This window comes from Scleropages formosus, chromosome 19 (assembly GCF_900964775.1).
Source record: "Scleropages formosus chromosome 19, fSclFor1.1, whole genome shotgun sequence".
Classification (NCBI taxonomy): Eukaryota; Metazoa; Chordata; class Actinopteri; order Osteoglossiformes; family Osteoglossidae; genus Scleropages; species Scleropages formosus.
In genome coordinates this window covers 10,236,666-10,250,691 of record NC_041824.1, presented here as the reverse complement: position 1 = coordinate 10,250,691, position 14,026 = coordinate 10,236,666, and the positions used below count along the sequence as shown (strand labels likewise).

Genomic DNA, 14,026 nt, shown 5'->3' with positions numbered 1-14,026 from the left:
CACCACCCCCTTTCGAGTGACATAATTGATTGCTGTTGGAAAGACATTAAAGCAACCTGGAGAGGAAGGAGATGATTCAGCAACCATGAACAGTGCCGATATCAGGGTTGCAAAACGTACAATGAAGCTGGCAACAGACTTGAAAGACACAAAAAGCTCCATTGTATGACTTAAATAGAATCATAGAGTCTTGTCCGTGGTGGAATCGAAATGGAGAGGAGAGCTAACATCATAACCAGTACGACTGCCTTTATGGCGTCTTCTCCAGGATTAGGGTGACTGACATGTCAGCTTGATCACTTCTTTGGCCTGATGTTAACCATCAACTGAACATGACAAGAGCAAGAGCTGCAGCAGATCAACTTACTGCACACACTCGTGAGCTTCTCTTATGGGTTGATAGATCAATATATAGAAGTTTGACAGCTGTAATATACATGGCAGACAAGTGGAGGAGAGGCTGCCAGCTGGGGTTACAGGGCACCAGGGGAAAACACTCATCCTTTGATGGACGCTGCCTTGGCCCCTGGACAGTTCCTGAACGGGAGTATGTGAGGATTACCCACAATCCACTTCTCTGAAGTCAAATTTGAAGTCATTTAACTGCAGGTCCCCATCAGGTCATGAGGTACAACGAAGCTGTTTAACATCGGCACTTTTTCAAAGATAACATGGTGAGGCTGCTTTAACTCGAATTGGAGGAAGGAGAAACAGGAGCAACTACAAATTTAAAAAAAAAAAAAAAAACCTGAGTAATTGTGAACAATTAAGAGTTGCATCACACTTCTCTGGAACAATCGCACTTCTACTGCAGCAGGAACACACCAGTCATCCTAAAGCACTTTTACAGCTCAGGAGAGCGGAGCACTTACTTGCAAGGTCGTGTCAAACACCACTAGTTTAGAGCTCGTCGGAACGATATCATAGCACTTGTGGGACTTCATAAACCGCATGTAAATATCGCTCTCGGACTCTTCGACAGCTGCAAGAGAACAAAGAAACACGCGTGAGCACACTTCTCTTTCCGTATGCGGGTTACAGACCAACGAGGTGATGAACACAAAACAGCTTGAAAACAGAAGTTTTTTTTTGCACAGCAATGCATTAAAAAGTAGATGCAAGACATTTACAGAAGCTGAAAATAAATGTGATCAGATATACCACCTGCATCCTACTAGGGTACACACACACACACACACACACACACACACACACATTTTCAGAACCGCTTGTCCCATACGGGGTCACGGTGAGCTGGAGCCTAACCCAGCAACACAGGGCAGAAGGCTGGAGGGGGAGGGGACGCACCCGGGATGGGACGCCAGTCCATTGCAAGGCACCCCAAGCAGGACTCAAACCCCAGACCCGTCAGAGAGCAGGACCCAGCCAAACCGCCCCCCTACTAGGGCAGGTCTTCTTAAACTGGGATGGGGGGGGTCAGTTTAAGGGCTTCGGGGGGCCCAGGAAGTGCAGACATGCTTTGAAAATAAGACCATGTATTACTAAATGAAACTGAAAATAAAATACCCCTAAGGGCAGCAGGTAGTGCAATGGTTATGGCTGCAGCTTTTTTTGTAGCCGAATGTGGTAGGTTCAAATCCCACCTCCTGCTGTAGTGTCCTCGAGCAAGGTACTTGCCCTAAATCTCTCCAGTACAGAGTATTGTATAAATGGGTAAATCATTGTAAGTACTCCAAGACTGGAAGGTAGACTGACACCTTACTGGAAGCCGAATAAACCGAGTGCAGCATTTCCTCCCATTCATGACCACTTTTTAGGAGGGGGTCCTCAGGTTTCCGCAGATTCTTAATGGGGTCTGAGAAAAGGGTAAGAACCCCTGTTCTGGAGATTTCTTATAACACAGGGACACAGACCATCAATATACTGCAAGGTCTACTCTATTACTATAGTCATGACAGTGTGTTCAGGAAAGGACCATTACAAATATAATGTTAATGATTCCATTAGAAGTAACGGCACTGATTGCAGGGAAGGGCTTGGGTGTCCAGTTCCCATCCTTTCTATTCCAGAACCGTTCTTGCATAATGAACTAGACTGCCGTCGTCACACACACGGGGCACCTTTCCCTTTCCTACGGGCAACAAAGGGGGGTAAACGTGCAAGGAAAATACACCGCGACAGCAGGTTAATGCATAAGAATGGGCTGCAAATGCTTCCTGGAAAAGCTCTACGAAACTGGACTGCGCTGGACTGCGGCCCCAACGCCAGCCAAGCGCGGAAATTAAGAAATGAACGGTTCTACTTAGTCAAACGTTACTCATTAAGAGAAAAGGCAGAGCGCTGGAGTCGCAACAAGTTCGACTTACAACCACCGGGACTCACGACAGCCGTCCCGTTACATTTACTCATTTTGCCGTAAGTCGTTTTGGAGAGAAGCGTCAACGTTAGTCTACCTACATTTATTTACCCCTTTATACAGCTGGGTAATTTTTTCCCCCTCTGCACTGGAGCAATTTAGGGTAAGTACCTTGCTCATTTACATTAATTCATTTAGCTGATGCTTTTCTCCAAAGCGACTTACAGTGTTGAGGTTACAATTATTTACCCATTTATACAGCTGGGTAATTTTACTGGAGCAATTTAGGGTAAGTACCTTGCTCAAGGGTACTACATCCAGAGGTGGGATTCAAACCTGCAACCTTTGGGTCAAAAGGCAGCAGCTCTAACGCTACCAGCTGTCCCATTAACCTCATTACACTGTTTTTTGCGTCCCAACGTTTGGTCGTCTCACTTTACGGTAACTGCTCCGTCTACCCTACGATAACACGGGCCGGAGGCGCTGCCGCAACACCGCAATGTCATCGTTATTTATCGCCGGGCTCTCAGTCGGTGCTTTGGTGTCCGGCACTGAGAGTTTTGTTGACAAAACTTGTTTGTGATCCCCTTGAACTTATTTCATTTTTATTTACAATGGCTCGAGAGCGAGGAAGCGTGTGATTTTCAGGTGCTGAAAATAAAAATCGGAAGACAAATTTAGAAACGAAAGTGAAAACAGTGCTGTGCAAAAAAATACTGTACTGTATTTACACTATTATTCTATACTAGTATTATTTGAATATTAATATGAAAAATCAGCAAAAATATACCAGCCCTATGACACAACATAGCATTCATTCATGTTGTATTCCTATGATTCATAAGAAGATTTTTGACTTTTGTCAATGTTGTTGGAACAGAAACATGTCCCAAAAAAATTTTCAGCTGCATAGCTTTACTACGTTGTATGTCTTCATGAAGAGCTACGTGTGGGCGGTGAGCCCCGACCCACTCGGCCCAGATATCGGGTCGGTCCCCGCCGCATCCACGCCCACGGGCTCGTGCTGCACGGCGATGTCGAGCGTGCGAGAAGTCGACGGTCGCGGCTCCGAGGCCGCCCGAGTCGATTTGGCAGCCTCCCGCGCCTCCTTGCCCCGCGCGTGATGCTCACGCTTCCGCTGAGCCGGCGTCTTGGCTGGCGTCTTTCGAATCCCAGAGGCCTCGGCGTGCTCCCTAAGTGCAGCTTGTCCGTCGCGATAGTACTTTGCGTCGTTTCTTGGGCATCTTCGAAATGTTTAATTCGATGAGCCGCCTTCAGGCCCCCTACCTCGGTCTAAATGAAGGTTTTCCCGCCGGCGCGATACGTGTCCGACGGCGCGGCTCCGTAGCTACGAGCTGAGGCGCTGACGTCAACGCTATGACATGTGGTTCGAACGTGATGAGGAGCAGCGCAACACGCGGCGACTCCAGAATGAGCCGAACGCGGGACATTTTCGCAACGTTGCCAGCTCGCTCAGGCTGAACCGGCAGCGGCCGTTCATATCTCGTTTGATGCGGTGTTCCTTCTCTCCAATGGTATATGCGCCATCTATCCGTCTTTTCATTTGCGAGCAGTAGCGGCGAGAGGGGGTTGCATTTTTACGTGACGGTCAATTCCCAAGTTACCCCCCCCCACCTAGTGAGGAGAAAGGCGTAGTTCTACGTCAAAAGTGTATAGGCATACCTATATACTGAAGTGGCACAGAAAACCCTGCAGTGTGCAGTATCACTGAGGGCAACATGGCCCAATTTAATAGGAAAAGGAAGGAGAAAAAAAAAAAAAAAAAAGGGATAATTTTCCTGGATTCCCACATATAAACACGTCCCCAATGAATTTAGTTTGTTTAAAAAGGAAGTACGAGTAGCATCCGAGTCTCCGCGAAAACGACTATAATTTGTTTTCTGTAAACACTGGAGAGCTGCGGAGTTTCGAATCTAGCAAAGCTTTAATCCTATGGCGAACAGAGCAGCAGTCTATTGTAAAAGGTGGCGCACGGCGATACACAGTAACAGTGTGCCCACTGAACCAAGGGCCACAATGATTTCAGTGCCCGGCTATTCCGCCCATCCCCGTCGGCCCCCACTTGGTCGCCATGGCAACTCTCACGGCAATCTTCCACAAGCCCACCAAACGGGCGAGACGAAGGGGCCATCGCCGCAGTGACACATGGACATCGCGGGGGGCCGTCGCCTCCCAAAGCCCAGACGCCACGGCTGCAGGCACTGCTGTGAGGCTCCTGTAAACTCAATCGAAGCAAGGTAATCTGGGTATCATACCGACAGAGGCGTACTTTTAAAAATAAATAAAAAACAACATCAGGGAACCGTCCTAAAACACTGAGATATGGGGCTCTTTTTGCTTTGTCTGACAAATTTGGGAGCTTTCCAGTGAGACAGTGATTTTGAAATGAAAATACAGATGAAGCATTTAGTCACATCACAGTACTTCATTTTCATTGTGATCATTTTCACCGAATTTCTTAATATTTTGCGGTCCACCTGTCCACTGAACAGGCATCGGAATATTTCTGTCACACTATGAAAATGAGGGGGCTGGTAGCATCGTGGTTAGAGCTGCAACTTGTGGAGTGAGGTTAGAGGTTCAGATCCAATTTCTTGCTGTTGTACCCTAGAGAAAGGTGTTAGGACTGAACTGAGAAAATAAAATTAACCCCCCCCAGGCCACCTGCTAATGCTGAGTCCTGTCCACGACACAGGGCAGGTCCATTCGGATCCCACCTTACCTGGCGGCCCTCGAAGAGCTCCGTCAACTCACATTATAGCGAACGGCTGCGAGAAACCAGTGAGCCCTCCTCCTGCTGCCGACAGCAGACCGAGAAAACACGCGCACGCACGCCACAAACCCTGAAACACCCAGCTAATACAATCCTCTTTTCTACTTTCTATTTCCCCCCTTCTGACTGTCAATTTGGTCAATTTCCAAACAGAGTGAAAGGGAACAACAAGACTTTCACATAAATACGATTAAAAATAGGCCTCAAAAGGAAACTTTCCTGTGGAGGAGGAAAAAAAGAAAAAAAAAAAAAACTCTCCTTGCTGCTGGAAGCTGGCGTGACAGAAACCGTGCCAAGGTTCTCTTAGTCATTAACGACATGCCAGGCTGGGGCCTCGAGTCACGAAAACCTACAGTCGTGTTGCGTACATTTCATTTTTTAATGCTGTACTCATCTGAAGACCTGAATACGAACCTGGCGCACGCAATCCCTCTCGGTCTCTCGCCCAGCGTCGGGTCCTGGAGTGATCCAGAGTCTATCCTGGAAGCATAGGGCATGAGGCGGGGCACACCCTGGATGGTATGTCAGTCAGTGGCAATCTCTGTATGCATGTGTGAACCCACAGCCCAGACACTGTGGGACACCAGCACTGCCCACCTTGACCGTAAAACATCAGATGCTTAATGGCTTCACCCTGTCTGGCTCGCGATAATCATTCTCCTCTGTCTCGGAGGGCAACATAAAGCATTCTTTGTCATTCCCGATTAAAGAGCGAGTGAGAAAGGTTTAATATAATCCTGCCAATACCGCACTGCGCAGACCAAGCAAACCTAAAACGCCCAACTGGGACAGCGTCGCTACTTGTGAAACTGTCCTAGAGCCCATACAGCCAAAGCACTCAGGGACTCATTTTAGCGCCTTAATTTAAACAATTCAACCGGGCAGAACCTTCCAGAACTCACTTCACTGAAGTCAACGCAAACGTCGCCATCATCTGCACATTTGCCATTGAAATGAGGGGATGCTTCTCTCAAACCTGCACCATCACCAAGACGTGTGCTTTGGCCAGATGCCACAGTCTCACCGACGTTCACATTAGCTATTCGACCACTTTATTAACTATATACTCATTCGGTTAACTTGTACCCAAAGGGCACAGGTTCGAACCCCAGTAGTACCCTTGAGAAAGGAATTCACCCAAAAACATCTCCAGCAAAAGGGTAAAAATACCGTAAGTTACTTAACACTACAGGTCATTCTGAAGAAAGAGTCAGCCAATATATATTAGACATAAATTGTGATAAAGTCACAAATTTGCCACATTTACAGACCCTTGTGGGCATGAAACATTCTAACATACGTCTATGAAGACGGAATTTATTGAGAGCTTTGGTCTTAAACGCGTTACTGAGCACAGACGTCTATCATCCTTCACTACTGCAGAGTCACGGGGCCTGGAGATCCAGCTGGTTTCACCATCGTCTTTGTTCCCGTCATCCAAGGCAACGGTCATTGTCTCTTATCTTCTCACTATTTTTAGTGCTTCACATCTTCCACACCGCCCCACATGTGCTGTTTAAATTTGAGTTCAGTATTACACGTCTTCATTATCTTTTGTCATGGGCCTTAGAAGTAGAAGTGGGATATCAGGTCTAAAACCCATCGGAACCAAACACCCTCAAAACGAGACGGATGATGTGATGACGACGACGACGACAAATGGACAGAGATGGCTGCTGTGGAACTGCACCCTGATGGCATCTCAGTTCACAGGTTGTCCCACAGGGATAAAAAGAGCACAGCTGATCACTCCCTGAAAGGATAAAGACCCGATATTGCGTGGGGTGGATCAAAAATTTCCCCTAGTAAGGTTTTATACCGTTGTACCTGAAGGTGTGGTGCTTCTCAATGTCCAGTCAAATATTCACATGAAATATTCACTGGATTCTTAACATACAAACAACTGGAGCTGGAGGTCTCTTCATATGTCACTTTGTTCAGAAATCAAAGCACTACCCCAATCAATTAGAGCTTAAAAATACTGTTATTCAGGGCCTACGTGCTAACATGTACTGTACGTGTAAGGTTCAGTCAAAAAGTACTGGGAGTATTAAAAATCTGGACTGATAATTATTGGAGATTCCTTTTCCACTTAGCCTTGTATAATCAAGTAAAAATTAAAAGAAACACTGTTTATTCCATTTTCCTCAACTGCTCTTCCTATCAAAGATCACCGTGTTCCAACGCCTATCCTAGGAACAGAGAACGTGAGGAATAGACCATAATAGACAAGACCCAAGGCCACCCCAGGACATTTATTTGATTAACTTGAAACGTGTAACACACACACACACACATTTACAGAACCGCTCGTCCCATACGGGGTCACGGGGAACCGGAGCCTACCCGGCAACACAGGGCGTAAGGCCGGAGGGGGAAGGGGACACACCCAGGACGGGACGCCAGTCCGTCACAAGGCACCCCAAGCGGGACTCGAACCCCAGACCCACCGGAGAGTAGGACTGCGGTCCAACCCACTGCGCCACCGCACCCCCGAAACGTGTAACATTTGGCAGTATTTGGTCACTTTCAGGCTGGTTTATTTATTTATTCAATAGAGGTATAATAAGAGACATATCTCAACCAATTTGCTTAGTAGGTCCTGGATATTGCTATGATAATGTTAAGTTGAACTGCTTTAACAGTTTTATTAACTTCAAGAAACAGTACAATCGAAATTAACTTAAAATGAGCGAAGAAAATGTCACATTTAATATGGGACGAATCAGTTCAATATTTCTCATCTTGTTACCGATCACCGACATTCAAACAGCAGATACAAGCTGTAAACACTGTAAAACACGTGGGTGTGTTTTGCTGCCAACTAATGTCTGGAAGTGGAAGTGCAGGCGACATTCGCTGTACAACAAAAATTTCTCCAAATACTCAGAAACATATAATTAAACTGAAAAACCATCTTCAAAAATTCGGAAGGCCAGCGTTGAAATGGAGGATCCGGAATAAAACGTCACCGTGACGGAAACAGCAAGTATCTAAACACAGCCTTTAAGAATTTAGGCCACAGTCGCTGGATCTGAAAAGGTCTATCTAGGTCATCAGACGGACGAAGCAGAGATGAACACAAGACGTCTGGCAGTGCAAACCCCTACTGCACAGTGCGCACACTTCCATTTGTGCCCAACGGCCAAAAAAAAAAAAAAAAAAAAAAAAAAAAAAAAAAAAAAAAAAGAGCAACAGGTGGCTCTTGCACCTGTCCAATTTTGGAACACATCAGAAAGAGAAAAATAAACTGTTGTCTACGCTTAAATATCTTAATTACTAGGAATTCAACAAAAACATTTACTGCTCACAGCTTTACCAATTACTTTCTTTACTTGAAACAGAACTTTTTAATCCAAAAATAAATTTCACCGATAGGTTTAAACAGCAGAAGATAAATTTAAATGAAGCACTAAAACAGAAGTATACATTACAAGGTAATGTGTGAAAGGAAGCATATCTATAAAAGATGCCAACATAAAGAAATTGCAAAAAAAAAAAAAAAAAGCAAGATACTGAGGCTATTTTGACAAAAATTGTGTGCTTTATGATTGAAACGAAAACGCCAGATGAAATCATGAAGAATCACTTAATTGAATCTATGTCATGGCTGGCTGTAATTGTGCATCAAATTTCTTAATAATTTTACCTTAATTCACTGTCCGCCATAGCTAGCCGAATGATTCTACATTTAGAATTTGTTCATTTAGCTGCTGCTGCTCTTCCCCAGAGCGACTTACAACATTAAGCTGCTTACCCAATTTAAAATATTAAATCGTAATTTTTTTTTTATTGGAGCAATCTTGCACAAGAGTACTACAGCTGGACATAGGATCGAAACCCGTGACCTTCGGGTCCAAAGACAGCAGCGGCCCCATGTCTCTGAAAATTTAAGCATCCGTCCTGGACATTCAGGCTGCGGTAAACGTCAAGCCCTTAGTACCGAGTCGGGCCCGTCTGTTACACAGAATTCACACCGAGGCCGAGCCGTGCTCGAACGTCAAATCCCATAGAAGCGAACAGAAGCAGAGTAGGTCACAACCTCTGACAAATTAATTTAAAAAAATAAAAAAAAAAAAAGAGAATCCTCCTGGAGCAGAGCTACCCCGAGGCTACGGACACAAGATTAACATTAAGCAGGGACAAGGCCTCTCCAAATATTGTATTTTTCAGATAATTTATCTCACTCGAGGCCCATAAGGCCTTCTTCCCATCCAATATACAAGCTAATATCCCAAAAAAGAATGACAACTATATAATTTAACCCACACGTGAAAATAAATGCGTAACAGTTTAAATGGTCGGCAAGCTTACAGTACAACAACAACGCAATAAGTAAACTAACACAGCACCAATATTGACACTAAAACTGATGGCAGTGAGCAATGTATTTAATGTTCTCCCACACAATGTGGGCCAGAAGTAGGACGTGGGATCAGCCACGCAAGACTAAATATGCACTGTTCGCGATTCACGCAGAAGGAAAATGGCACGGGGGGGAGCGGAGAAAGGGTTAACACGCTTCTCAGGAATGCTTAACACACTCGGGAGATGCACAGCACAGGGGGGGAAAGAAAAAAAAAAAAAATGCCTGTAAAGGAAGTCTCCAAGGTCGTTCCAGGCGGACCGTGTCGGGCACTCCCTCAAAGCCAAGAGGCCCTAAACTGTACGACTGTCCAAAAACACGGGCGACGGCCCGACACTGGGGGGGTACAAACACCTGAACCGCTCGCAGTCATTTCAGTCTGCAGGTGACACACTGATCTACCTGATCCTCAAACACAGCGCGGAACGGAAGCACTAACCGAATAAAGAATAAATAGTAAGAATACCGGACTGCATTGCTGAGACGAATTTCCACTAAGCAGCACCCTTCCGCAGCCGAGGGGAACGAGCGCAAATTGAGCAGCTCAGCCATTTGATTGATTTACATGAGCACGGTGAAATATTCAGTTGTCAGTAAACAAGGCATCCGGAACTAAATGATATCAACGGACGACTGAAACGAAAACACAAGATGTCCTGTAAACAGCCCCGGAGTTTGTCCTGCAACTGCATGCGACTCTAATGACACATGATCTTCTCATACAGGACGGAGCCGGATAGATCCAACCGGATCTCGTCTACTGTAACCGCGGTAAAAGGCTTCCCGAGGAGGACGGAGACGGTCAGCAGGTGAGAACCGACAAACGGGCTGCTCCGGGACGACCGGGACCTTCTCTTCTCCATTTTCTAGTCGTCGTTGACACAGATGTCCGAAATCACACTGCTGGGTGGGGGAGGGGCGAACAATAGACATTTACACAGCAGCTCAGCAGAAGAGCTCATAAAAAAAAAAAAAAAAAAAAAAAAAAAGCAACATACAAGTATTTCACATTTAGGGCAGTTAGTAGTGTCCCATTTAGAGCTCTCGCCTTGCAATCTGAAGATCCTGAGTTGAAATCCCACTCCAGCTGTAGTACCCTTGATCAAGCTACTTACTCTGAATTGATACAGTAAGAACTCTCAGCTTTATCAATGGATACATTGCTGCATTAATAAAAGTAATCATAAGCAAATTAACACCATGGACATAGTCAGTTGTAAATAAGTAAATAAGAACAACAACATGTGGCTATGAGTAAATCGTATTAAATTCTACAATAAATAAAACAAAATTTTAGGAGTAAAGATTAAGCCGCCTGGACAAAGTCAGCGACTAAATTCAGAAGAGCAGTAATAACAACTATTCCCTGCTGCTGTACACGAATTGAGGCCAGTAACTGTGATAAGTTTTGTAAATAATAAAAGCAAGGGCTCCGACACTGTAACAAGTGACAAGACAGAGTGTGAAGAGCAGCAGAGAGAAGAGCAGCAGCTGCGACATCAGCGACAGGACGCGATCAGAAGCGGTTCTGAGCTTCATCATCATCATCATGCAGCGACGCGGGTGTCGCAGCCCACGGTGACCCTAACACTCACTCACTCACTCAGCTCGAGCCCCACTCTCCCTCCACGCGCACACACACAGAGAGTGGAATGAACAGCGGCAGCACTCGGACATGCGGTGACTGCGAGCGCCGACGATGATGATGCCGGGGCGGGGAGGGGGAGGAGGCGACCGGAGGCGACCGGAGGCGACCGGCGGGGACGGCGGCGGCGCGGAACTCACCTTCCTCCTCCAGGTCAAGTTTCTCCAGCATGCCTTCGGGCGGTCCGGGGACCTGCGGGCGACACGCACGGTGAGAGGGGCGGTGGCCGCCGCCGGCCGCCTCGGGAGGCTCGGCTTTCGGAGAGGAGGGGCAGAAGCGCGGCCGGCGGTGCGGGCGACGGAGCAGAGCTGCGGCGGCTCCGCGATCACGACTCTATATGGCGTGGAAACTGGCTGCTCGTGCGCGCGCGCGCGCGCACACACACACACACAATACACACACACGCACAGCTCCCTCCTCCTGCCTCCTGTCGCGCACCCTGACACCAAAACACCGAAAGCAAAAGGAGAAAGGGCTGGCCGCCGCCGCCGGGACGCTGGCAGCTCGTGCACTCAGCGTGTGTTGATTTATAAAGCCTCCTCCCCGCGCGCACCACGGCCGTAGTCTACGCGCGGCTCGCGCACCCCGCCCGCGCGCCGCGGCGAGACGAGCGTCGCGCTCCTCCAATACGAGCCCCGGTACGCGGAGGGGGGGGGAATCCATGCAACAATTCAATGAAAGATCATTTACTTCCCACGAACGTCACGTATCATCATCGCGCACACGGTGGCCCAGCTAATATCCACGTAATTATTATAAATTATTATTGTTGTGCGGAGCTGCACCGCGGCGAGGAGATCCTTCGTCACCATTTAGGAGATCGGCGGGTTTCGGAGCTGCCAGCGACGCCCCTCCGTGCAGTAACTTACTGCTGCTGCCAGCCAGTCCACCTTTCTTTCTAACTTCATCTCCGAAACGTCTCTCGTGGAAACTAAGAAACTAAGTGGTGCACGAGAGAACAAGCCGAGGCACTCTGTGTGTGTGTGTGTGTGTGTGTGTGTGTGTGTGTGTGTGTGTGTGTGTGTGTGTGTGTGCGTGCGTGTGTGTCGTCCACACGAAGCAATTACAGCAGGCTCTCCCAAACTTTGCAGAAATGCTTAGAAAGAGCCATCATCTGCGTATCACTTCCCTCTTTTTTGCGGGGGGTGTGATCCTCTCTAAAGAGCAGCCTGGCTGTCAAAAGTTTGTTTCTGCTGAAAGGTCACATGAGGCCTCCTCTTTATTTGGAAAGGGGGGGGGGGTAAAATACACACACACACACACACACACACACACACACACACAGTGTCTGAAAGGAGCATAACCCGACAACACAGGGCGCAAGGCTGAAGGGGGAGGGGACACACCCCGGACAGGACGCCAGTCTGCAAGTCCACCACAAGACACCCCAAGCAGGACTCGAGCTGCAGACCCCCCACAGAGCAGGCCCTGGCCAAACCCGCTGCGCCGCTGCGCCCCCCTCTGTTTAAACAAAAATACTCAATATTTCTCAGAAATGTAAAGCTGTGAGTAGCGCTGCTATCTCACAGTACCTGCATGGTGTGAAAGGATGTGGGTTCGATCCCCACTCAGTCTGTATGGAGTTTGCATGTTCTCCCTGTGTCTGCATAGACATGCTGTTGAGGTTCCTCCATAGTGTGTGAGTGGCAGAGAGAGAGTGTGTGTGTGTTCCACTGATGTATGGATGAGTGACCCAGTGTAAGTTAGTGTATCTAGCAGTGTAAGTCACCACGGTGAATAAGGTGCGTGGGCTCATAACACTACATAGAGTTCATTGGAAGTCGCTTTGATGAAAAGCATCTGCCAAATAAATAAATGTAATGTAAAGCTCATAAGTAGGAGATCGACTGCCTCGACCCGGATGAAAAAGTGTTGTGATGTGTTTTGCACATTTGACCAGGGGCACAGTGCGAACACGGTCATGAAATAAAGTCAAGATAAAGAAAATCCAGATGAAGGTTTGACAAAAACAGAGGCCGTTAGGGAGCCTCGTGTGTCGCCGCTGTGGGCTACTGCTTGAGCGAGACCTTTGCACCAGCTTTTACCAGCTCACACCACCCTGCACCGCTCGCTGTGTGTACTTAGGGTTCGGCCATAAACGACCCATTACATTTAGTTCCATTTGCAGGCATTCACGTTACATTTCCTTGCTCTGGAGAGATCCCGCAGATGCTCCGACAGCTGTGGGCTGGTGATGCCTTTCCACCTCTGGAGTTTCCTGTCTGCAGGCGCCTCTCTTTCGATTTCTGCACGATGAGTAATTAGGTGTGGCGGACAAACAAAGGTGTCTCTGTGCGATGGCACGATCTGGAGGGCGGATATTACGGAGAACGTTCCTCCGCTGCTGAAAGCTATTCCAGTCCAGTTTGGGTTTCTGTGCCTCCTCTTTGATGTGTTTCCTAAAGATGCTGCTCAACTGCAACAATTTCTGAAATTACATACAAATTAACTGATAGCAAGGCACCGTCTTCCTCAATGAAACAAACACACTGATGAGTTGCTCCTTCGGCAGGGATTCCCATATCCAGACTTTTATGCCTCCGCTTGTGGGTGACTTACTGCATATTTTGCTATGAATCACACGTGTCAGAGTGGAAAAAAAAGCTGGATTTATGTATGTTTTATCTATTTTCAGATGGATTACTCAGAAACCTCTGTTAGGTAACCGCAGTGCTTTTTTTTCATTAGACCAAGGCATTGCTTTTGAATGGTTTTGAAAACTAGGAAAACAAAAGCGCTGTAACGTTTTCCCACCACCTACCTACAATAGAAGGTAAATGAACAGGTAAGGTGTGATCCGGGATGGGACAGGTAAGAAATACTCACTGTAATTTTCTTGAATGGCGAAAGCGGCCATGCAGAAAAATGGATCTGTTCATTTTGATAGAAATCAATTGCCCTTCG

The 14,026-nt window shown here is 47.1% G+C and overlaps 1 protein-coding gene across 9 annotated transcripts in view; it reads right to left on the bottom strand.

Annotated features, from left to right (window-relative positions):
• LOC108931742 (5'-AMP-activated protein kinase subunit gamma-2-like) overlaps window positions 1-14,026 on the bottom strand; it is a 102,235-nt gene that overhangs the window by 14,654 nt on the left and 73,555 nt on the right. For 7 of the 9 annotated variants that reach the window (XM_029246427.1, XM_029246428.1, XM_029246432.1 and 4 more), the window contains 2 exons: window positions 11,263-11,314; window positions 873-982 (listed from right to left, as the gene is read on the bottom strand). In XM_029246427.1, coding sequence (XP_029102260.1) covers window positions 873-982; window positions 11,263-11,314 — 162 coding nt within the window. Of the gene's footprint in view, window positions 1-872; window positions 983-11,262; window positions 11,403-14,026 lie in introns of all 9 variants that reach the window. The other 2 variants (XM_029246434.1, XM_018747733.2) reach the window with 2 other exon arrangements.